At 41.8% G+C, this 26,009-nt stretch overlaps 1 protein-coding gene across 1 annotated transcript in view; it reads right to left on the bottom strand.

Annotated features, from left to right (window-relative positions):
• The window catches only part of jarid2b (jumonji, AT rich interactive domain 2b), a 78,059-nt gene that overhangs the window by 37,707 nt on the left and 14,343 nt on the right, over nucleotides 1–26,009 (bottom strand). Inside the window, exon 3 of the mRNA XM_053864104.1 lies at nucleotides 5,593–5,719. Within this exon, the coding sequence (XP_053720079.1) occupies nucleotides 5,593–5,719 (127 nt within the window). The remainder of the gene's footprint in view (nucleotides 1–5,592; nucleotides 5,720–26,009) is intronic.

Genomic DNA, 26,009 nt, shown 5'->3' with positions numbered 1-26,009 from the left:
TGTTTGTATGTTGACACCTCAGGCTTTTTATTGTAGCATGTTTCGCCTTCAGCTGCATTTCCTGACATCAAAGGCAGTATGTTGTGTAAAAGAAAGACGGTGGTTGGGGTTTAGGTTAGGTGTATGATGCGAAAAGCAACGTGAGTGAAGAGCATGGCCAAGGTGCTACATTTGCCTAGTAACATCTAAGAAGTAGAAGTGTTGAAAGATCACAACTGTCCTAAACCGAAGCCTATTGAAACACCCTCATGTCAACATGTATGGTAGAAGGCTCTACATCAACACAGGATGGAAAAGTCCGTGACGATAACTGATATGTAACGCCTGGAAATCCTGACTTTATAAAACACAATATACAGTTGAATTACTGAAAACCAACATACACTATGGCGACAAAATGGAAGTTTGCTAACGCTTAGAAGGCTTTCTCATTCATCCAACACTGTTTCTGTCATGTCTGCACTTTATTGTCTGTTCCTTTTTGTATTTTCCACTCGTGCTTTTATTTTGTTACCTCCGGTTGCCTTTCTTTCCTGTTCCTGCTTTGTCTCCAGCTTCACTGGCAACACAGCTGTCGTTAATCTCCTCGTCAGACTTCTCCTGGATATAAACCTGTCAACATCAGTCCTGTTTGCCAGATTGTTGCTTCGGGCTTCGTCAAGGTCAAACTCTTACAAGACTCCTGTGTGTTCGCTTTACACCCTGACCTTTTCCAGATTTTTGCTCCGTGCTGAATTCCTATTCTGTCCCCGCCTTTTGTTCTTCCTTGCTACTCCTGTGTTTACTTCACTACTCTCAATTCAGTCCGCGTGTGAGCTGTTTATCTAAGCCTCACTTTGAGCACCCACCACGTTGAGCTTAACTCCGGGTGTGTGTGTTCTGTTTTCCCATTTATATAGTAGGTTGTTGATTCTAATCCGCCTCTGGTTTTCCAGATTCACCTCGTTCCCCGTGTGTTGTTCCCGGTCCGCGTTTTGGTTCCCGGCGTCCTTAGTTTCTAGTTATTTGTCTGTTTGTACGTTCCAACGAATAAATCTTTGTAACTTAACCTCGTCTCCCGTGCCTTCTGCCGACCAACACTTCCTGTACTTGGGTCCATCAGCCGTCATTATGACAGTTTCTGCCACTGCCACCTGCTGTCCAATTCAGAACATTGAATGCAATCTTTCTAAATGTAAATCTATTTAATATAACATTATCACCATCATTATCACGATTTTGATCACTTCAAATTCCAAAGCTGCTTATCCTCCACCTTATTTCACCTATATATCCATGAGGATATTTATTAACATATACTATTTGTAATTGGATAATTGGAAGAGTTCTGTACCTTCTCTTATTGTTGTAATTAAAACACAAGGAACGTGACTTAATCTCTGCCAATAAAAAGTTCATTGAAAAAGTTGGAATTTTTTTTGGTCTGAAACTATGACTGGAATTACTCCAAATACCAATGTTTGCTGAAAGTCTCCCCCTCGCCTCCGCCCCAAAAAAAGGAAGGGAAGGAAGGAAGAAAGCATTACAACGGATTTCAACGTGAATTTTGGACAATCTGAAGTTTTAGCAGCGAGACCAGAAAGAAGTGGATAGTGCTCGTTAACTCTAATTGTGCTCATAAAAATGACTAACGCTTGATGTCCCAACAGAACACAAACAAACAGACAGTGGCCCATTAACCATCCTCTCTCTGTCTCGTCTCCCTCAATACATCAACACCCCCCCCACCATCCATTTCTCCGAAGAGTTGTCTGGCATATGCTGGCTGCACATGACTGCCTGTTTGAGGGGCAGGACTGGGAATGTTGGGAAGCTGTGGATGGGAAAGTGTGGCAGCAGACAGCTGACTCTTCTCTGCCGTTGAAGGCCAGTAAGAGAACTGTGTTTCAGCGAGTTGCGTCTGGGGGGTGGTGGGGGGGTGGGGTGGTAGAGCGGTGATGTACGATCCAAATAACATCTCCTATGGGCTGCTTCTAATCAGATTTCAGCGTGCTTAACAAAGCCGAACGCCTCGCAACGTTCACCTCAATCTCAAGAGAGCAGGGGCCAGTGAGCAAAGGGAGCAGTGGTAGGCAGAGTCAGCGCTGAGTAAACTACTGCTGTGTGCTGCGGTAATGAGTGGAACTTTACCTGTTCTTGAGAAGAGTCCAAGTGAGGAAAAAAAAGCAAATGGTTTCAGAAAATAATGAGGTGATTAAGACTTCAAATGTGAGAACCTATCAGAAAAAAATATCTTAACTGTGCAACATGAACAAGGAATTAGCCAATGGTATGATGCACTGTACATTGAGATACATCACCCCACAGTCGGTAAGGTGAGAAAGTGGCAGCCACGACCAATAGCTGCAACCTTATGAACACATTCCGCTATCATATCTTCTCAGTCAGTCATCATCAAGATATACGTTGTCCTAAAAGACAATCGAATAGCTTAATTTGTTGGAGACAGTTGTCTAGAAATCTCCTTATTTATTGTGGGAGTGAAAAAATAGCAAGCTGAATCACAGAGCTCTGGAAGCTGTGGAAGAAAAAGGGATTTTAAAAAGGGGCAAAGTGGCATGTTCTTGGACAGCAGGACAAGTAGAGAGGGGACAGAGAAACGGCAAACACAGAGCTCTCTCTTGACCTCCTCCTGCTTTGGCCACCGTCCAGCTCCTCCATCAATAGCACTCAGGGAAATGGAGAGGAGGAGGAGAAAGGATGGCTGGGGAAAAGGGGATGAATGATGAAGGAAGCATAGATGTAGAAACAGGGAAAAAGGTACAAAAAAAGGAATTAAGAAAGGAATAGGAGACTGGCATAAGTGAGGAAGAGGGATCGTGAAGGATATTGTGGTTAATTGAGACAGACGGTGCAGAAGACAGGGAGGACAGGGTGTAGAAGAGGGATACAGCGAAAACAAGAGGGATAAAGATGGATGGTGTGAGTAGGACACTGAAGCTGAAGAGATTGAGCAGGAGGAGAGATGTGAGGGTGTGGGGACGCGGTAACCTGACTCTTATTGATGTGTAATGAAACCTCACAAACGGAAGGACAGATGGGTGCACAGAGACAAGGATGAGAAGAAAAGTGAGATGGTAAACAAGTGGAAGCGCGGGATACAAAAGGGCATTATGTCATTTGTTAAATAATGCAAGGAAGGAGTGGGAGAAGCGGGAAGTGTGATGGACACAGAGATGGATGGCTGCCAGTAGTGGGAGGTGAAGTGGCTGGGGAGATGGCATGATTGCTGGTTATGGGCAGGGGAAAAGGCTGGGTGGGTGGGGAGACAGACTGACACACACGCCGACACACATGCAGCAAGCTGACAAGACTGCCACACCCCCTTGCAAAACAGATAGCCAGAGCTGCCACAGGGCGGCTGCAAAAAGAGGGGGGAATGTACGGAAGAATAATGGGGAGGCAAACTTAACCGCTCACGTCGCTGACGCAGATTCATGTTTCTGCCAGTGGCTGAAGGATTAACGCCCTCTTCCCAGACATAAAGAACACAAGTCAAAAATATCGATGACCATCTCAATAAAAATCACCAATACACAATTGCTAACCACTAATGTATCAAATTTGCAGAGTAAATTTCTCTCTATATAACGACCCTGCATTTCTCATTCATCATCACAGGGTTTGAACTGTGTACTAAGTGTCAATATTGGCTTCATTACTTTAATATGTGCCTTGTTTGTCTTTAGAAACACATAATAAAGCCCTTTAATTGCACTTATAAATATTCTGTACTCACTAACATGATTGCTGATGTGTCCTGCTTAAGGTCAGTAAAGAAAGGAAATGAACAAATTCAGTAGACAATTGCGACTATTTTAGCTAGAAAAGTATCTGTTGATACGTTGATTTATTACTACTTTATCCTGTGTCCATGTTCAGAATGATAAACTGTTAATTCATCTGCTTTAAGACAGTCGTATTTTTTTAAGGATTTCGCTTGTCTATACTTTTCTTGTTTTAATTGAAGAGTTTGAAAACAGTGGCCAGCAGCAGAGGACATAAAGAGTACAATGGACATGTGCCGCCAAGACTCTACATTTTAAGCCCTAAACATGAAAATGTTGCTTAAATCTCGGCTGAATATTACAGCACATGTCTGGACCAAACATAAGCCTCGTCGTTCAAACACACCGGCTTCTAAAACAGCAGGGGCTTCCAATTCAAGATGTAGCACACGCTGAGCATGATCCTCCAAAATGGCTGACGATTCCACCGCAAGGTCTGTTGCGAGACGGGGAACTGTGCCGCGACAACCTCCAAAGCTTTGCAAGCGCACAGTACTCTAAAACAGCGGGGACGGTCCATTCAGAGCCGGATCCCTTTTGTGTCAGCTCGGGCTGCTGTCGTTACCCCCAGTGTGACGGGGCCGCTGCCGCTCTGTAATGAGTCATTTTTATTCAGCCGATAAGGTCAGCTACCCGCGGCGGCTTAAAAGGCCCAGAGGAGTTGTGGAGTGGAAGCTTTGAGACAGACGCACACATAAACACAGTAATAACAGCCACAAGGCAATAAGCACATGCAGAAATGAAGGAAGGTGTGAATAGAAATATCATAAAGAAAACACCATTGTGCATTCAGAATCATCTATCGCGTCTGTCTCCTCCGCTGCCTGTTGATGACTGGCTGCTTCCTTTGCTGGCTGTGAACTTTCAGAGGCTCCTTTTTTTCCCTTCATTCAGTGTCTAGGTTCATTGGTGTCAGCTGAGAATAGCTTCTGAGGCACGTGTGAAGTCACATCGAGACTTCTGGCTGGCTGACGTTCATTGTGTACAAGCACCCGTGTCAAACAAAGACAGAGTGGCGGTTTGTTCTGTTGTGCTTACTGTGCTTGGTTGTTATTTTTGTTAACAAGGCACACCACAACCAGGAAGCCATTTTTGTTCTTAAAAAAAAAAGCAAAATCAAGCATCATTATTACACGGTTGTTTACCGTCATGTCAAAATGTTTACATTTCTGTTTGCTTTGATGAGCTCTGGCATCTCATGGCTGAAGTCCATGAGTGTCCAATCCAGAGTTGGATAACATTCTTCAATCATTTAACTTTCTTTTATTCCCATCCCTAAAAGATAGTCAACTCAGCTGAAAACCTATGATCTAAGTTCTCCATTGTAATGCCATTAAGAATGTTACATTAAAAACAAAGCAAATATATCCAGTCTTTCTGACTCAAACCTTCTCTTATGTTCACATACACATTCTAAAAAAAAAGCTCAGACTTTTCAATAATCGTACAGTGCAAGAAGACTACCTAGTTTTGCGGCAGAAACCTTGAGAGGACCAGACGAGGGAACGGTGAGCGCGACATTTAGGTCAGGTCAAACACAAAATTAATGACTCATAACAATAGTTGTGCGTGTCAACTATTTCCTTCATTTAACACTGTTGGTATATGCAAACATTAAAAGCTTTTTAAATATTATCATTATTATTACTCATCATAATAAGACAACAACTAAGCCACCTGAAGTATCAACGCAACATCACTCCATTCCTGCTGGCTTCAACTACGCCCGGCTGAACAAAAAGCAAACGCTTCACAAAAACTTTTTAAACTTTCCAAACCCATTTGTTCCGTGAAAGGAGCTCACCGTCGGAGTTTGTGGTTCCATCACCATCCAGCTGCCGTTTCTGTGCACTCCTGAACTCCTTTAGGGAGAGGTAAAGCACCTTCCGCATCATCCGCTCCTCCGACCACGGGATCCCATCGCTGTCATCCTGAAGAAGCAGAAGGAAAGAGGGGATGAGTACACAATAACACTTGAGATTCTATCAGAAAGTCGGTGGGAATACAGCATACTGTACATCCCTGCTTATTCTACAGTAAAATGGAGAAATGAAACATCACAGAGAATGCTTGTAGTTGTAAAGATCTCTTTCAGTCTCACAAGAAGTCTACAGTGCCGCTGCCATATTAGCATAACATAGCATTAGCTTACAGCAACACACAGGGGACTGCATTAGCATAACAATACATTAAGGGCTGCGTCTCCACACAAAGCTTTGATAGCAGTGATGAATCGGTGAGAAGCCAATGAAAACAGCATCAAGGGACTGAGGGGTCATGTGTTGCTAGTCTCTGCTGGTGAGACAGAAGAGTCCAGATAATTATGGGTGAACAAGAGGACACGACAAGATGCCATTATTACACAACAAACATCATCACAGGTTAAATACTATGCCACGAAATGCATCAATCTTGTATAGTTTTCGGAGAACCATATACACCAAAAGTGTTCAGCAGCAAAACTGGAGGATGAGTGACGCTGTTTTTCAAAATTAGATTATTTTAGGACAAGAAGCAAATACACTAGTTCATTTGGCATCCCCAAAACTCTCTGTAACTGACCGCATCTATTATCATTCTTAAATATCTCTAAACAAGTGTTGCAAAGCTTGGACCATCTGACAATTTAGGGGGGTTGATGAGGGATTTCTTATATGGCTGCTGCATTTGGATGTTAGACAAGAAACCAAACTGGGATATACTCAAGTTAAAGAGCTTAAAACTCTTGACAAAGACACAAACAATATGACCTGATTCACTCACTTCATTCAAGTCACAACTCTTTATACGTTTTGACAGTATTGACAAGAGTGAAGGCCGTGTGTTTATCATCTCCGCGTCTCTTCAGCAGAGTGAAATGAGCTCCTACAGGCTAATGTTTGATTTCCCAGGTCTGCTCTGGGCCTTGGGGAAGAGGTCTCCGCAGAGATTTGGCAGTGGAGGCGTGGTCCAAGATGAAATGCTGGGTGTCTGCATGTGATGGGGCTGATGGCTGACAGCCACGTATGCCAGTGTATGGCACACACACACAGGTATAATGCGCACAGAGTGTGGAGTGCATTGTTGAGAGCACTGATGCTTTGCAGCCTCTGACAGTGGTTGATAGGGTGTGTTTTTGTGTAGCATGCACTACCTCATTACACCGCCACACTTGAGCAGGTCTGTAAATACACACCCCAAAACACACACAAAGGTACACACACTCCACACAGGCACCTATTCAATTATGCCAGTTTCTCCTACAGTTAATATAACGTAATCTATCCACTGTGTGTGTGCATGCTTGCGTGTGCAGCATCCGGGCGCACACCTATTACCTAGACGCCTCCCTGGCATCTTCTCTCGCTGAGTGTGGCACACGGCCAAATAAGCACCACCTAGACAGTTCTGAGCTCATGAAGGCATCAGTGTCATAACACACAAGCACAACAGAGCTGATGTGGGTCACATCAGATGATGAACTTCGTCAACTTTTCATCACACTGATGTCATCGCAACTGTTGGCAAAAAGCCACAAATATTTACTCCATAAATAAAGAATCAAGGGCTTGGGGAGTGACACTGACGGATATTGGTTAAAGCCGAGAGAAAGAAACTATTAATTTGAAATAAACATCAGCTAAATTGAAACTGTGGCGAGGGACCGCCAAAATAAATATATTGATAATCACAACATTATTTGTGAAAAGACAGCACAATCAGATGAGAAAGCTCATGATAAGATTAAAGAATTTTAAAACTTTTTCAGAAAACATATTTAAAGCATAAGCACATGATTACTGAGGAAAAATATCCAACAAATAAAAAGTAGGTGAATCAAAGAACAAAAACAGCTATAAATAAAATGTATTGAATGATCAATAAAGACGCTATAGAAATATAAAGAAGCATTATCTTGAATATCATGCACTTGGAACTGTCAGAACAAAAAGCAATGACACATTCCTTTCATAGTGTGACACTGATCTCATGGGGCTGGAGACGTAAAAACAGAGGCCTGGTTGTGGCTCGAGGTCCAAACTTGGCCAATGTCCAAATTATGATTAAGATGATAAGATCATGAAGTCATGAGGGACAATCATGAAATAAAACATCCAATTCTTCTCCCTATTCATGTTTGGAAAGTGTTGCCAGCTCTCTCTTTAGAAAAAGCCCCCACCAGCAGATCTCTACCTGGCACAGACACACACATCCACACTCCGACCAGCTCCTTAACAACTGGCGGAAACACACTAATGAGGTGTGAGTGTGTCTCTGTGTGTATTTGTGTACAGATAAGTTACGCTGTCACCCAGCAACCCTGCCCCCAACGTCTTTGGAGTACACAGGTAATCCTGCTTGCAAAAATCCACAACCATGCGACAGACAGACACCTTTTAGGGCATCCATGGGGAGAGCGAGCTTGAAAATGCCAAATGAGATCATTACATCTTTGGCTCCGTCTCTCCTCCTGTCACACACGCGTCGAGGAAAAAGCAGACAGACACGACTCTGAGACTATACCTCCGTAATTCCTTTCCCGCTGGGCCTCCTCTTGAAATACTTTACTGTGATAAAGATGAAAACCAGAGGGAGAAGTCAGCGCACAGTCACATCTGAAGAGTGACGTTCCTGTCAAGCGACTTTCTTGACATAACTCTAGAATATTAAAACACCTTTAAAAATAATCTTGGAGACATACAACATTGCTCTATCTTGTCCATGTTAAATACACCAAACGTGCTGGTAGGTATACGCCACGGAAAGAAAACAACTTCATCCATCAACGGTTTTACACAAGAACAAAGGCAGCAACATCTGGATCACTTCAGGTCAGTTTAGGTTGTCATCAATTTTGACCGATACAGATAAAAAATGGAGGGATTTTTTGGCAATGGAAACACACAGCAATATCCTATATCACAGAGACACACAGTACCTCTCGGTCAAAATTTCCCTGTGTGACCGCTGCAATAGATAAAACACGCCACACACAATAAAGACATGAAATCACAACAACAATTAATGAATAACTCAATAGGAAATGAATAACTAATGAAATTAGTTATGATTTACGACACAGCATTATTTTGAGTTCTGCTTCTACCCGTTCTCCAGAGAGACAGCGTTTATCCTTATTTGCCCATAAAGACTAAAAGGACAGGTTGACTGGGCTGTTGAGACACTACAAGCCAGCAGTTAAAGATTCAGTTCAGGCTAATAACAGTCACAACATATTTCACTTGTGACAGCTTGACAAACCTCATTGTTAAAATTTAACAGCACAGAAGCACATTGAAAACACTAGAGTGAGCGTAAAACTGATCTTTAACGATAATAAGTACGGAGGGTATATTAAGATCTGAACAAGAGTTTATCTTCTATTAATATGAACAGACATATTTCGTTTAATCTGGAACAAGGCGGTTGATTTTGTACGGTGCTGGACTTGCTTTTTGGTCTTCCCATGCAGAATTAACACTATTGCTCCAAGCAAGAGCACTGTTTTCATGACGTACAAAAAATAGGATGGTGCTTTTGTTTACTTTCTTAGCATTTACATCCGCTGTTCTAAAAATATCCCATCCCAGCGCTGGTCCTGACTGTGCGGATGTCATGGTGGAGGAATGTGGGCCACTCGCCAGCCTGCGATCTGCTCCACAAAAGTGTCTCCAAATCTGTTATTCTAGCACACGATTCCTCTCGGTGAAGGGACAGAGAGATAAGGGGAGAGATGCATCAATAGCAGAATAAAGTTATTTTTAAAGCTTGATTTTATTGTATCCAGTAGTCAGGAGAGTATTTGCCCAGATTTTTACCTTCCTTCCTCCAGTTAATCACTCCATACTGCTTCTCCCCCCCACACACACATGTGGGCCAGATGACTGCCCGCGAGGATGTGACATCATAATACAGATGTCACTGATAACAGTGATTCAATTCAAAAATAAATGACTGGGTCCACTTGGTCTGGTGCTCATAAGTGGATGACGAATATGGGAGACATCTTCACTTAGAATAACTGGCTAACTAAAATGATATGGAAAAAAAAATTGTCACCAACACTTATAGTATAGTATTTAGTGGGCAGAGTCAAACATTTAAGTACACACTGTTAATGCTGTTAATAATAACCACTTGCAAAAGTCAGTTTCATAGAGCCAGCAGAAGCAACCAACATGGTTAACTTACGTCAATGTCAATAAGTTTTCTACTAGAATTTCCACGTAATTTACAAGAAAAACAAACCTCAAATAAAATTAGAACCAGTTTGCCCAGTATTATAATCACATTATTTAATATGAATTTAATCATCTCATCGGGTTATTGGTAAGCTCAGAAGAGATCCCCTTAATGTCCCTGCTTGATTTTGCAGTTAAAGCTGTAATGTGCCGATCATCATCACTATCTAATCCTGGCACTGTGACAATGGCATGAAAAATGAGCAAAAAAAGAAGGACAGGTGTTTGTGACATAGTCATGAGTGGCTCAGCTAATTCACTTAAACAAAAACAGCAACAAAACGTCTCATGTTTAAACAACCAGGTCACCATCAGACGTCAGCTGCTGACACAACCAACTTTTGAGCGGCACTGTGTTCCAGGAAGCATCTACAACTCCCTTTCCAGTATGGATTTACAGCAGACTAGACCTTCAATTGCACCAGCAAAATGATTGAAAACCATCAGCTTCTTCTCAAGTTGAAAGTACAAAACCCCTTCAGGCTCATTTTCCGCTATGAACTCCTCGTCCTTTATAGAGCCAAGTCCAACGGATGCTTGGCGATCAGCGAAGAGACGGACAGAGCAAGCTCGTGGGGTTGCCGGGGACATGAGACCCTATATAATCGCCTCATTACCCCACAAGCTCACTGCACTGGAATGTGTGCCTAGGTGAATGTGTGTGTGCGTGAAGCCATGGGGCCTCCTCTTTAATGTGTACAGAGAGGAGAGGTGGAAAGGGTGCTTGTGTTTCTATTCTATTTAACTACTTATTTCCTTAAGCAAATATACTTTTAATTTAACCAATTCTCTTTTCCGTTGTGGAGAAAAAAAAGGGTTGGTGGAGGGACTCTATCAGCATATGACAGGAGGTTGTATTTTAAACATCCAGAAAGCAGGAAACAGGCTGAAATCATTCTTACACTTTATTACAAGAAAATGATGCTTACAATACACAAGCACACACACCATCCTTGAGCTCTTCACTGTCAATCATTTTAGCTGTGACACTGACAGACTGCCGTGCATCACTCTGCCAAGCAGAGAACGCCAATGGCTTGGCAGGAGCCAAGCACCGACAGAGGGAAAAAGAGTGCTGTTAAACGCACACAGTTTGGTTTTTACTCCTGATAAATGTCACATCACTAGAAATACCTTTGTGCATTTTTTCTGAAGTCTAGACAAGGTTCAACAGGCTAACTCAGACGTGTTAAACTCAAGGCTGAATTTGCGAGAATTAAGGCTGAAGGTAATTAAAAAAATCTGATCCCATGATGCACTGCAACAGTTGACACTCTATGTTACGCCCCATCCTCGCACACATCCACAGCTTATATACTATCTCCAGGTTTCATGCTCATGACCTGCTTGATTCCCTACAGATGCAACATCTATGACTATGAAAGGGGATCTGGCGCCACGTTTCTGAAGCATTCCATGTGATGTGGCACAGATTTTGTCCTAAAATACTAGGCTGTTCTATTTTTGACGCTTGCGACATAGCCATGTCAATCTCGAGGTAAGGCGATTGTTCAGGGCCGAAGTCAATGAAAAGCCTCGTGGAACAGGTCAAGTTTCAAAATATTGAAAATCACACAATACTCTTTTTTTAATGTGGCAACATTAGATGAAAGACAAGCTGACTTGATCCTTGGCACCATGGATGACAAAAAAAAGTAATCAATATCAGGAACATAAATCAAAAGGTTAAATGACCTTCTGCATGTTTGTATTCCCCAAAATTATCCGTCTATTGCAGTTATCACATGATCAAGAGAACAGGAAAATGCAGCCAATATGAAACATATCTGGCGTATCAGGGCCTCTGGTTCTCCACAATGTATTTTAAAAAACTGTATAAAAAAAGAACACTTCAATACTGAGAAAAACACGTGGTCTGCTGTAACTCTGGTTTTCGTTCTTAAAATGTACGGTTGTGTTAAATTATATTTGGTCTTCACTTACACTCTCAGGTGTGAGGGACCACGGTGGGACAAATAAAGGATATTGAATCGAATGTAACGCTTGTGAATATTTGATGACTCAGCTATGAAGTGCTCCAAGCGATTGACACAAATTCATACAGACACTTTTGCCTAAGTGCTGCGCAACCATTCTAATAATAACACTGTCACAATATGATTTGGATTCTGCCTCACTGGACTCCTAGCACATTCACGTGATTAGCAATTGACAGCGCCTCACAAATACTCTCATTGATCCGGTCGGCGGTGGGAATAGCTCTTCTGCCTGGCTGCAATTCCCTGCGTGCTCTGGTCAAACCTGCAGTTGATCCCTCTTAACAGGATGGCACTTCTAACCCTCTCACCTCCGCACAGCAGCTGCTGCGCCAAGACAAATGAGACATAACTTCTGATGATGGGGGGATATAGCAACACTCATGGGCTCATACTGCCATTTGATTGTACTCAGAGTTATACATCACAGTGCAACCATTTCAAGGGAGATCATAAAAATCCTAATAGAACTACGACAGGACATTAATGATGTCACTGTGGATGGAACAATGTAATATCACTCCATTACAGACTGAGACACACACACGCCAATTTAAACGGATTCTCCACAGCTGTCATAACTTCAAAGAAAATACTTTTTGTTTCACAGAAGACTATTTTGGGAGTGACAACCATTAATTGTCATAATTTATTTACGAAATATGGCCCAAATATTTGTTGTATAATGATCCTTTCGTGTTGCCCAGCTTGTAAATGGTGATTTTGGTGGGTCACTGTAATAACTTCTCTCATACAAGTTTTCACACAAGATGTTACATTGATTGCCATTTGAACTCCATTACACCCAAATAACTATTGATGGTTAAAGCAAATATACAATGCAGAGCTGCAACACTAAAGTCACCCTAACCGCTAAAAAAAGGGACCGGAAAGCAGTAACAGGAAACAGAGTAACCCCATTAGCCTTGTGCCTTGTCTGACAGGAACACCCTGCAGGCGAGCAGACTAACGTATACATTTCGATCCAGACAGTTTATACAACAGTTGAATGCTATTCAGTTTTATTTTGTAAATAAAAAATGGTGGTTTGTGAGGGCCACGCCTGAGGGAGACTACCAAAGTCCTGTTAGCCTTGAACAGTCAGACTGATCCGACCAGCTGCTGGATTATGTCTGGAATCCAAGCAGGTATGGCTGCGAACAATGAGACAGGAGGAAGCACCATCACGCGTGTGCACGTAGACAGATTTACTCAACAACAACTCATAGCCTGAGGGTGTGAACTCATTTGCTCTTGCCGAAATATTCTGGGAGCAAGTTTGCGGCTCTCATTAATTCCTCCCTCCGCTACAACATGAAACAATGCTGAGCATGTGAATAAGGTTGGCCACACATGTGGAGCGTATAGCGGATTGATACATTGGTTGGCATAATTTTGTTCAACTCTTCCAGCAACGTATTGACACACACGTTCAAGTGATGATCCCAGTGACGGGACTTGACACGGATGAAGATGTTCAACCTCTATTCCAAAGGATTCCACTCTTAGACTCAGCTGTTGTAGATTAAATGACTTTTTGACATCACTAGAGCTGCATACTTTAAATGAGGTGCTAATTCAACAATGATACATAAGATATTTATTCTCATAACATAAAGACAAGCAAATTCATTTTCAATTGTCCACATTTTCATGCAGGACTTTATGGTGGTCTATTTTATGACACAATCCAAGAAGTTGATGGGGGTTTTTTTTGTGCGTAAAAAATTGTAAAGGGAGGGAATATAGATGGAGGAAAGACCCAATATATAACAGAGAGAATCAGAAATGTTTGACATTGTGCAGCAATAAGAGAAAGGAACTACTGACACACACTTTAGCACATTGCAAGCTCCAAACAACCCTACTTTTAGGGCATCACACTAGACCCTTCATCAAGATCATCAATCGAGTTCAGTTTTGTCAACAAAGATGGACATTGAAATGCTCTCTCTTTCACGCACGACTGAACAACAACCAATATAGTCTTTCATCAAGGTTTATCGTTGAAATGAAGCAGCACAGAAGGGAGAAACAAAGTGGCTCCTGTGTGGCGGCCGGTGGTTAACACAGCCTGGCATCGAATCGTCTGCAGCTGGTGGCAATGTTCAAGTGCCTGCTGGCAGACGACTGTCGGGGACGCCCTGGCGATTTGTGCTAAGGCCAGAACAGGACTCTGGCTAAACATGCGTGTCCTCATTTGACGCTGGTGCACGTAAAACCTCGTGGGCCAGTCACTTACAACAAATCTGACGTTGCATCAGTGGCATTAGCCTGCAGCTTCCTGCTAAAATTCCACATTTTTCAACGCGGTCGCCAGCTAGATGATTATTATCTTGATGTCAGAGATACACTGCCGCTGTTCTACCAGGAGATTCCATCTGCTGCACTTGGCTATTGAAGCAGAGAGACTCGTTTTCCACCAACATGACTCAGGCTGATGACAGCAATAACAGAGTGGATTGTGCAGATCATGTAAGGTCAAGTCTCTCTCTGGCTGACAGTCAAACTAACAAGCATATCTAAACGCAGCACAATTTTGATCCACAGCCTGCTTGCTTATACAGGCTGTTTTAATAAACGTGCTGCGTCCCGATGAATATGATGACACATGACTTGTGGCTGTGTCTTATAAGGTTACAGGGAGCACATGTGCATCCGTGACTGAAGCCAACTAACAGGCCAAGTTGTCTAAACACAGACAGGAGGCTAATATGTTTATTCAGAATCAGGGAAACAGTCGACAGTGGCATCGTGGACCCCTTGACAACAAATAAGAGCGTTCAAACAAAGCAATTATTTGTCAACCTAACAATTATTTCATGGACAACACAATTACTCCACACTGCCAGAGCATCAGTGGGCAAAAAAAAGGATTCAGAATGTGGTGGGAAACCTACAAATATCACTCGGTCGACAAGTTAATTACACAATTTAACAAAACAAATAATCACCCTCGGGACAACTATTTACGATATGGAAATGGGATTTGTGTGCAGACGAAAGCTTCACTTGTGCAGAGGAAGTTGAAGTCAGCAGACTCGCTAGAACAAAAGGTCACATGGCGGACTGAGATTGGGTCAAGATCTGGTTTTACTTAGTTGCCCTGGCAACTTACAATAAAAAATGGGGTTGGAGATTTTACATAGTGCCACCCCCTGCATTCAGAATATGAATTGGAATACTTAAAACATCATGCTGAAATGATCTAAAAGACATTGGATAATAATAAAAAAATTAAGCTAATAATTTTAAAATCATTGTGTAATGATTGTGTAATCATTGTGAAATGAGGAACATTAACCGATTCATTAATTTAGAAAAATTATATGGCAAAGATGTTCTGCAAGAATTAAGGTATTCATATCCATCTTGGTTCATTCTCAGCTAACGCGAAGGATGTATAGCGTAAAAAAAGGTGGACAATAATATAGCTGCTGATTTGATGTTCAATAATAACCGTCTTCTAAGACACAAATGCAGCAATCGGTTGAACAGCAATGCGAGCAGAGAAACTGTTAATTAAAAGGTCAGAATGCACCCAACCAGTGTCGCAGACTGAAATAAAATGATCCTGAACCCAAAATAGCACAGTAGTAAGCAGCAATAAATAACAACTTTTTATTTACTGCACCATTTGTAAGGCTAAACAGGTTCACAGGCGAAAGTGCTAGCAAAGCACTGTGCAATAAATCTATATCTGTTCATGAGGGAATGAAAAAAGCAAGCTTTACACAGCGCTGATTCACACACCCGCACACAGTTTGACGGCCTTTATTGCTGTCTAGATACATTGTGTTTATTTACCCTGACACCCTGGTCCAATTTAGCATGAATGAAGGAAATTAAATCAGGTCTTGTGAAAGCGCAACACTTCCCAGCTCGCATTTTGTCCATTAAATTGTCATTGTTGGGCTGCCATTTATGAGACACGGCAAAACGAATGTAATGCTCAAGGAGCAGCGCGGACAGCCAGAGGACATGCTGGAAATTGAAGCGTGCTCAGTGGGTGGGAGGCGCATGATCAGAATAAAAATAACGCCTATTTGTGACTAAATTCAACTCTGAATGTTTTGCAGAAAAAAAAACTACCAAAAAAAATCTTTAACCTGCACCTTAGCTTTTTGTCATGGACTTTCTAGAGTCCAGCAATGTCCAGGGTCAGAGGCAAGCAGGTGGCCAGTTGGGGTTAAAGTTTCCCCCTCAGACAAAAGCGGATGGGTAACAGCTAACCAACTAAAAAAATATGTCAATCACTGTCACTTATCATGCGTCAATCTCTGCACTCCCCTGGGACCGGGCCATCTATTTCTGTGCTGCGCCTTTACCCCCCAACTGGAGCCAGATAACGGCCGCTTTACATGACAAAGTGCTGTGGAAGACCCAGTCAGTAAAAGGAGAAAAAAAGTCCTATTCAATCGCAGATGGGGAGCAAATCCTCTCCCCACAAGAGGTCACATGGTTCTAATTTAAAAGTGAAAGGTTCATTATCACAAGGATCTTGCTCTCCCTAATTCAAAGAAAAACTCCTCACACTGGCCACTGCACGTCATCCTGTAATAGTTAGATGCTATCACTTGTAGGGTGATTTATGTTCGCAGTATAATAAACATATTCACAAAATAATCAAACTGTTAAGGCATTAGATGTCCATGAATTAAATGTCAACAATTAGATATTGAACTGTTTTGATCAAAGCCTGAGTTGACTGAAAGCCAAACAGCAGAAAAACACCTATCACCATCACCTATGCTCTTTTTGGAGCTATTTTTGGAGGCTCAGCCGAGCAGAATCTCAAATGAAAATAGTGTTTTAATAAAAGGAAAGATTTTGCAAGGTCAAAATTTTGGAATCATTTCAGGCACATCCTCTATATATTTGAACAGAAAATCCACTCTGTCCTACAAAATATGTTGCCATAAAGTACCTGAATATAATGGGTTAAACTCCTTTTGTCTGTAATGGCTGACAGCAGAATCCATTGAAGCCTATCTCTACTTAAGCACAAACTCAAACTTCATCACCGAACATTATCCAACAAATAAAAATAAGGTTTTACAGTTTGTAGGGTTGAAGAGGACTACAACGTAGATCAAGCTGGGATTGAAAAGTTTGTTCTTAAATGGTCCTGTTTAGTTATATTAACAACAAAACAAACACCCAAAGCCTGTGTTATATGAGTTATACAATGAATGGATTATGATCACATGTCTGTTCGTTTTAAGTTTAAGTCAAAATAATGTCCAAAACAAATCATCTTACATAGACAATAAAAGGCGAGAGTTTAAAGGGGAACTGCACAAAACGGCTGCATGAGCATTGTTTCCAACTAACTAATTGAGATCCAACTGATGCAGACAATACAGCAAACCATGAACAAGACAAAAAAAACATGGATCTTTCTTTCTAAAACCAGCATTAACATGCTTCGACTGTCACATCGCAGAAGACAGAAGAAGACTGAAGCACTAATGTGACTTCAAATACACTTGAATTCAAAAGGATATTTTGGCAAGTAAAGGCAACTGTTCTCAACAGAGAGAAAGATGTGAGAATAAAGAAATGGGTTCTCATAATCTAAAAAATCTGGAGAGGAACATAAACACATCTGCTTCTCATAAAATAATAAGAAGTTTGTATACTGCAGATCTAACACAAGGCAGGATGGAGTTAGATATCATTTTCAAAGCCAGATGATGAATCGAGATTGAGCCGGTTGCTCTGGTAAAAGTCATCGGAAGAGGACACAATTTATGCCAGCAGAGAAGAATGGAGCGGAGAAGAACGTGTCACGGGGGAGTTGATAGGAGGAAGAAGAGAAGGGGGGGGACAGGTGGGCATTGTGTCTCCAGTTTCTCCCTCTATTCATTCACACTGGTTCCTTTACGGCCTCTTGAGAGGATCGTAACTGAAGATGGTGTTAGAAATGTCTCGCTGCTCTGAGGCTGTCATCGCTGTACAGACAGAGGTTTTGTGTTCAGGCCGAAGGAACAGAACCAAGAGTCTAGTTGAGTCAGGATTAAAGAGGGACATGACAGAGCTTTAGTTTACAAGCTCCACTGGTAAAAGACACAATCACATTAAAGAGAAATGTTAGATAGCAGGAGGGCAGGAAAAGAATGAAAGGTTAAGGATATGCAAACAATTAGCACCTATTAACATTTGTTGGAGGAAGAGATAGAGTGCTTGCGATTTATAGCTGCATTAAAAGGTGCATTTACTCGGAGATGGGTTGAGGGATGGGTGGCAGGTCATCTTCATGGCCTTTTCCTTGAAGTTTATTTTACATCCCACACTCGCCTCCATATTTTACAGCGACTTTTCAAATACTCACAAATCTTCATCCATCACTGGCGAGAAGGCAAAAGAAAAAATCATAATGCAGATCAATCACTGCCTGCTTAATGTGCCGAGGAACCGCGGTGGCGGGACGTGGAGCTTCAACACTGTAGTGCGCCCGGCGCATGTGCTTAAATGAAGAGTCGGAACGCAGGACAGTGGGTTTGTGCAATAATGAAACTTGTGTCTCAGCTCTTGCATTTCCACAATAAGACAATTTGGGATTATGACACTTAAAAAACATTTTATGAAGTCCTGTGTTTGTCCTAGAACTGCAACGGCACCATGGTCATCAGATAGTAGAAACCACAAATAATTTAAAAAATATATATTTCCAAAACATAATCGTAAGATTGACATAGCAAAGAAAAAATATATTTTGTTGTGATGTTTATTATAGTTGAGTAATGTTATGAAATGAAAAAAAATACTTGCTATTGACATGAAATAAAGCTATTTTCTGGTTTATTGTTTAACTGTTTTATAGTTGAGTTCACATTAAAATTGGCTGATTTTTGTAGGCAGCACAAAGAGGACAGTTGTGACTCTAGAGAATGGGTGAGACAGGATAAAGTGGAGCAGGTTGGTTAATATATATCCATAGCAACCCCTGATGGGAGAAGCCAGAGCGCTTTGAGGATTTCTGTGGGCCCGTGTGAAAATGCTTTGTGAAAAAAATACTTGTAATTGTCTACTTTTTTCAGGAGACAATGATGAATACACTTGTCAGTCGAGCTCTACATCAGATAATCCGCACAGATATTTCCTGATCATAATTCCGCCATACATAAACTTAATCTATCCAAATATACAAACCTACAGCAGGACTCTAGTGGACAGCTTCACCTGAAACAGAAGCCTCTGACACGGAAGTAAAAAGAAGTGCATCAGATGCTCCGCTCACATCAGCAGTGCCGGACTGATCCCGTCTTTAATCTAGACCTCAGATCCAGGCTCTCTATCTGTGTGTCCTCTTAGGAAACCAAAGTCTACCGGCCGTCATCACCTGGCCTTCACTCCTCTCATCTAACACTTCATAAAGACCATTCATCCCACTATCCTTTCATCCGCCTATGCCAGAGGTCTCGTTAATCCCCCACTCCATCCTGACCCGGTACTACTCTAGTGGACTAGGACCAACTTCAAAGAAAAAGGGAGACGAGATGGTATGTGTGTGCGAATAAGAGAGACGAACAGATTGGGTGGGTGGGCAGCTGTGTTGTGCTTGGCATACACTATAAAGCCTTTAGAGGACAAGAGCCTCCACACAAACGCACACACCAACCCAACAACATCCTCTTCAGTCTCTCACTAATCAAGTTAGGATGAAGAATCCAGCCAAATGCAGCCCATGCATCCTGTTAACCCAAAATGATGCTAAACATGATATGCTCCAAACCTTGAAGCTTAATGTGCTGATACACGGTTTCACACCCCATTCAAACAGCATTGTTTACATTTGGACAATACAACTTTTGATTGGTACGTCATGCCACCGTTTTCTTTCTTAAACAGTTGAATCATAAAGGACACAAATGTTCACGTCACAAAAAAGTGCTGGAAAATTGTAACATATATGTTGCTTCTTCCTCTGAAATCAAGTCAACGTACCTACCAAACTTCCTTAGTATGACAACATCCCATTCCAAACGCACGACAGCCGTTGCCCAGCTTCCAAATTTCACGAGTGTCCCACCGGGGGTTCAGTATTTAACCAACCGATGTAGAGTCACAACACATTGCCCTGGTTATTGGCAACCATTTACAGTCCCGACCCAGAAGGCGCTGAGCTAATGCTGGGTCCCATATGTGCTCTATTGTGTTGAGGGAACAACGTTGACAGAGAGGGGCATTAATAGACAAGCCATCGCTAAAAGTGACAGCGTCTGCCTTGGAAATAGATTCACACAAGCATCAAATAACGCACACACATGGCTGATGACAGCTAAGGGAGTCTGACATGCCAGCTACTGCCACTGGTATGTTTATTTTATTAACCTGACGAGACTCAGAGGGGTTAGGCCAGAAGAGGGGGCCACGTGCAGACGCCCCGCGCATGAATGTATATACAGTCTCAAATGCTTACATTTCTCTCAACGTGAATACTAATCTGTACTCTAAATATTTAACATTCTCCAATTTTAGAGTCCAGGGTGACGTGTCTAGTGCTGCCTAATAGTACAACCGCTCTTACAAAAAGTCTCAGACCACTTACATGTAGCTGGGACGCCAGATATAAACACAACTCAGTTTGTTTCTTTATAGCACACTGGTCAAGGTTTATTTATGTCCGACCTATAAGCTATTTGTGTCAAAGACCATCACACAGATGTTGAAGATTGAGATTACAGATCTTACACTGCACGACAACAATTTTTTGCAGCATCTACAATGACGAGTGTGCGGTTCAAGTTCCACCCACAATTAGGTAAAACAGAAGCATCTCTGATTAAAATGATCACTGTGATTCAAGTTCATTAATTTTAATGTGATTGATATTATTTTCACATTTTAATTACTTTCACAAAAATCTATATTAATAATCATTAAATAAACTATAAACAAGTAAACTACAACATACAAGATTGTAGGATAGTCAAACAGTTTCATTATCTGTAGTCAAAAACGTTTATTTTAAATTGCTTCCCTATTGGTCTTCTTACACTTCTCTTTCTTCTTTCATTTTGGCAGTAATAATAAACAAAACTGACATTAGTACTTCACAAGTCCCTTCACTGGCCTGGAATTTTAATTCTACGTCCATGTTTTAAAGGTTGGCTATTACCCTATGTAACACAAAAGACATGTTTAACAAGGATGTGTAAATCACGAGAAGAGTAGGACACTACTACTTGTGGATAAAAATCTAAAAACAGGATCCTGAGATTTCTCACAATACCCGACTGGGTGATGAGTCACTTGATTAATAATGCAAGACCCGCTCATCTTGCCAAACCTTATTTATCCAACTGTGTTGTAGTATCGACCATAACCGCCTCATGAATTACTGGGCAGTCTGGTAACTGACACTCAGCCATGCGTGGCACAGCCTGCCTCGATGCAGGCCAGCTTTGCTCGGCTTTCCTGGCAAGAACCTGCATGCTGGGTAGAAGGCTGTGAGCGCTTCAGCCCCACATCACCGTGAGTCTTAATTGATCCATGTGCTTTAATAAAAAGCTAAGAGGAATGCACCTGTCACATGAAATCATCAGACATGAGTGAGAACAACGTGCGTCTTTCAAGGCCAACCAGCGAGACACACAGATGCGCAGCGAACACACGGCGGACAGTTGTGCCAATGTCGGTGGAAACTGCACTTCTCTTAAGCTGCGTATGTATGAGTCAAAGATAGGCGTTCTTTGTGAGCTGTGTGTGGGGCAGCTGTTTCCCTTGGCCCGGTTTACCCACACAGGCTGGTAGCTTCATGGCACCGTGACACTCTGCTCCGATGTCCCTGTTTCTTTCAGTCCTCCAACAAAGCCGATGCTAAAACAGCCATTCGCCATGACAACAGCAGAAACAAGAGCAGAAAAGGCTTATAGAAACATGCTGAGTCAAAAACGCTTCGCTCCTAGTCTGAAGCCATTAACAGTGCTTTCCATTCACCGTTTACACCTTTCCAAGAAATTACAGGCCATCGAGTGAGCACAGATAATTGCGCACTGTGTACCATTTAAACGGAAGCTTGTGTTTTTACATGTCAAGCTGAGTCTTGTGATTTCTCCAGCTTTCATAAAAATGTGCAGTTCGATTTCAGCCTGTTAGAAAAAGTGCACAATGGTTTTCCTCGGTGAGGAGTCTGCAGTTTGGTGATCGGAAAAAGAGAAGGGGAGTCCAGACTGTGGAGAAAACAAGGGCATAATTGCACGCCACTTGTAATCAACTAAAATGAGTCTTTTTCGTGCTGCTTAGATTGCGACTAACTGTATAAATCTCTGCTTGCTGTATTTTAATGAGACAATAAAAACTAATTCTTTACAATCAGCATTCTTTTAGGTGAATTGCTCACTACTTTTCTTCACTTGTTTGTAAAACACAGCAGCATGGATCACCTTTTTGAAACACAAAAGACTACCTACCAATCTTATACTGTGGACTGGTAATAACACAGAAACATCATACTGAAGTGCAATAAAACTAGGGGTTATTTGGGAACAAAGATTCAACTGCCTTTGGGTTTTACGTGCACCTACTTTCAGTGCTGTAGACAAGACCAGGTCAAGAACAAGACAGAGGTAGGGCAAGTGCAAAGGGCGGGTTCCATTTCACTACATATTGACAAAAGCACCGGAAAACTCTCCGGTGTTTGGGGTCAAAATCCTTGCTACTTGATCAGTGTAACTCTAACAAAAGACTAAAGTGGTTACATTCTAACTCTTGGATTCATTTATTAGTGAAACATACTACAAGAACAAGACTTTATAAGTACAGACATGAGCCCGAGACTGGCCTCGTGTGCATCAACTACATCTAGCACTATAGCTTGTCTTTACCATCAGGTTATAGGGGAAAGACGGTCACGTATCATGTAGAATGAAATCCACATCTAATCTCAATGTTGTCAAAACAATGAAAGATAAAGTGCATGGCAGGAAATAATCAAATGACTTATAAAATGAAATGCATGTAATAAGAGGCTGAAAGCAGCAATAATTGTTTACACGAACAATAAAACACCAGGCAGTAAAATGAGACCCCTGCCCATTAAATACATTACAACTGCTGCTTAAATATAGTCCAATTAGTTGAGTGTTAAAAACTACAGCACAAGGGGAGTTTTGAGAGTGTGCCAGAGATTTGTTCGCCAAATAACAAACGCTTGTTCAATTACTCTCACCTGCCAAAAACTGGTTGTAAATATTGCTGTAAGTGGGCACTGCTGGCTGAAAAACAACCCGTGGCTCTTCAGATAAATGGGCCTGCAAAGTATCTAAATGCTTCTCTCGACACTACCTTGACACATGCTCATCTCGTGCCTGCAGTCAGTAATAACCAAAAAGCCAGGTTGGAGCGCATGATCCTCGAGCATCCATTGAAGACCTAACTACTTGGCAATGTCAAAGGAAACCATGGAAAGCAACTAAATATTAAATTCAGTAATTGAATTCCAGATTTCTGAGCTTTAATCCATTTGTTTATAACAAGTAGACCATTGTTTTCTTCAATTCTTGTCATCCCAAACTTCAAACTTTATGAAGTCCAAAAGTACACATACACTGCATTTATCCAATTTAAGCAGTATTTGGAGTGTTTGGGAGAATTGAGTCTAGCAAGATCAGATTGATAGGAGGGTGTAAGTTTGACCCACAACATTGAAAACCCAAACCCTGTGATGATCACAATGTAAGAGTGTTGAATGAAAAAGAGAAAGCAAAGACGGTAGATGTGCGTGCAGGAAAGTAGACACACACGCCTAATCACATTAACGCTGACTGGCGGAAGGCTTGAGTGGAGCAGAAGGGACAGAGGCTGAGTGCTGTAAGACAAACCCATATTGGAAATCAAGTCCCGTTCTGCGAAGTAAAGGTCAGTATGGTCACAGTCTGCATGTGCGCGTGACTATGTACTTAACAGGTTGAGGCCACAGGAAAACCCAAGGTCCGCAGAGCTGGGGAGGGGTCAGTAGTGCATTACTGACAGACACGGAGTGACGGAGAGATACGACTGCTGTGTGTGCACAAGGTCCGGTCTATGTGTACTGCACGGCAGTTAGAGAGGGCTGAATCTCTGCTGGGAACTAACATCCGGGTGAGTTGTCAACACAATCCTGAGTACCGTAAGTCAAGTATGAGCCACTACCACAAGGAGGATTCATGAGGATATAAGATATAACACTGGCAGAAACGCTGTAGACGTGTAGATCTGGCATGCATTACATCATAAGGTGTGGTTTAAGAATGCATACAACCATTCACACAATCCAAATCTCACATTTGTCCCTCTTAAGAGGACCACCCACGTGATAATCAGTCTTGTCAGCCTCACTTCTGCCCCTTTCCGACCATGAATCGTAAACACCCAATTATCATAACTCTTAAAATTATCCTGTGACATACTCCAGCGGTCAGGGAAATGTTGAGAGTAAATTTGTATTGACAATAGGCTCCAAAAACGGTTGCGGTTATAAATGCCAAACATGTTCAATATTTATGATCAAAAATCTGTGTTGTGTTTTCCACCAGTTGTGACGTTTCTTCTTTCTTTCATCACATGTACTGTAGTAATGCAAGATTTTCTGTGCTGGGACTGAATCTTAATGCACACACAAAAAAAATAAAAGCAAGATAAGAAAGTCACTTGCGATTCTGAAAAGCCTTATATTTGTGGCTCCATTTAGAAACAACGATCGGTTATTGAGAATGTTATGTTCACCTCATGGTCTAGCTGGAACTTTGCCAGAACAATTTGTTCATCATGGATGGGCAACTGAATATGACTTGATGTTGCAAAAAGCAGATCATAAACCTAAAGGAGTGGAAGAATGTATACACACAGAGCATCCCGAAGATCTGTGCTGGAGAGCTGTGAGTCAGACAGGAGATGAGAGGGAGTCAGAGAGAGATGCACTGAAATCAAGCTGTGAAAGAGAGTGGTGTTTCTCTACAGCCACTATATGAACACAGAGCCCAGGACATTTTAAATCACCATTAAAAAAAGACACTTCAGGTGAGAGTGAAACAGAAGCAATCTTATTCATGTTCATGTTATTAATCATGTTATTGTGCACATGATCATATAGACATGACATATAGAATACAGAATTATACAGAATATACACAATTATTTCTGGTTTCTCAGAAAGATATTGATATGATAGTGAACCATGTTTAAATCATCAAGTCTTTCTGAAGCACCAAAGTATCTGCAAACCTCCTTGCTGGCCAGTTTAAATGGATTTAAATGATCATCCTACTTAAATCCTGCAGCACAGACATAAGTGCTTGCATCCCCAGTTGCACAAACACAACTTCCACAGGTGATCCTCCTGACCCTTTCATTGAATCAGACAGCTTTTGTGTTTGGAATCCAAGCGAGCCCAAAGAAAGACCTAAATAGCCATAGCAACCACATCAGGTGAGTGATGTGTAAGCGCCGTGAGAGACTTCACATGTGCTCGCGGGGGCCAGCTTACAGCTCAGACTCAAGGCCGTCCCTGTATTGTCATAAAACCTCTTCATGGTGTTAGCGACCACATTAAACTTGCCAGATTTATGGGCGGCACCGTTTTATTGGGCCTCCAAAATGACTGGAGCTAAATTGGCTCCTAATGAAAGTCGGAAACACTGTAGGCAGCGACGTTGGTGAATAAGATTAGACTGCACTTTGATATTGCAGACGAAAAACAGCAGACACCGGGGAGTGGGGTCAGGTTCGTGTCAAAAGGGAAATGAGCTGTCTGGTTCGTGGTCTTCATATGCTTGATTTGATACGTCAGACGATATGTGAGGGAACCTGACACGGAGCTGGTGGTTTCTGTAAAGGATTGTTTTTTTTCCCTTGCTGACTGTGTGAAGAGCATGTCAAACAGGAATCCCAGTACATTTGGTAATATCTTGTTGGCAATACACCTTTTAGATGCTGATACAATGTTCACTTTTCGCTAAGTAGTCAAGCAAGCAAACCCTTTATTCATGAACACTTTGTTCATAACATGTCTAACATAG

This window comes from Synchiropus splendidus, chromosome 4, assembly GCF_027744825.2.
Source record: "Synchiropus splendidus isolate RoL2022-P1 chromosome 4, RoL_Sspl_1.0, whole genome shotgun sequence".
NCBI classification, from domain to species: Eukaryota; Metazoa; Chordata; class Actinopteri; order Syngnathiformes; family Callionymidae; genus Synchiropus; species Synchiropus splendidus.
The sequence above is the reverse complement of the archived record's forward strand: the minus strand, read 5'-3'. Positions and strand labels throughout refer to the sequence as shown.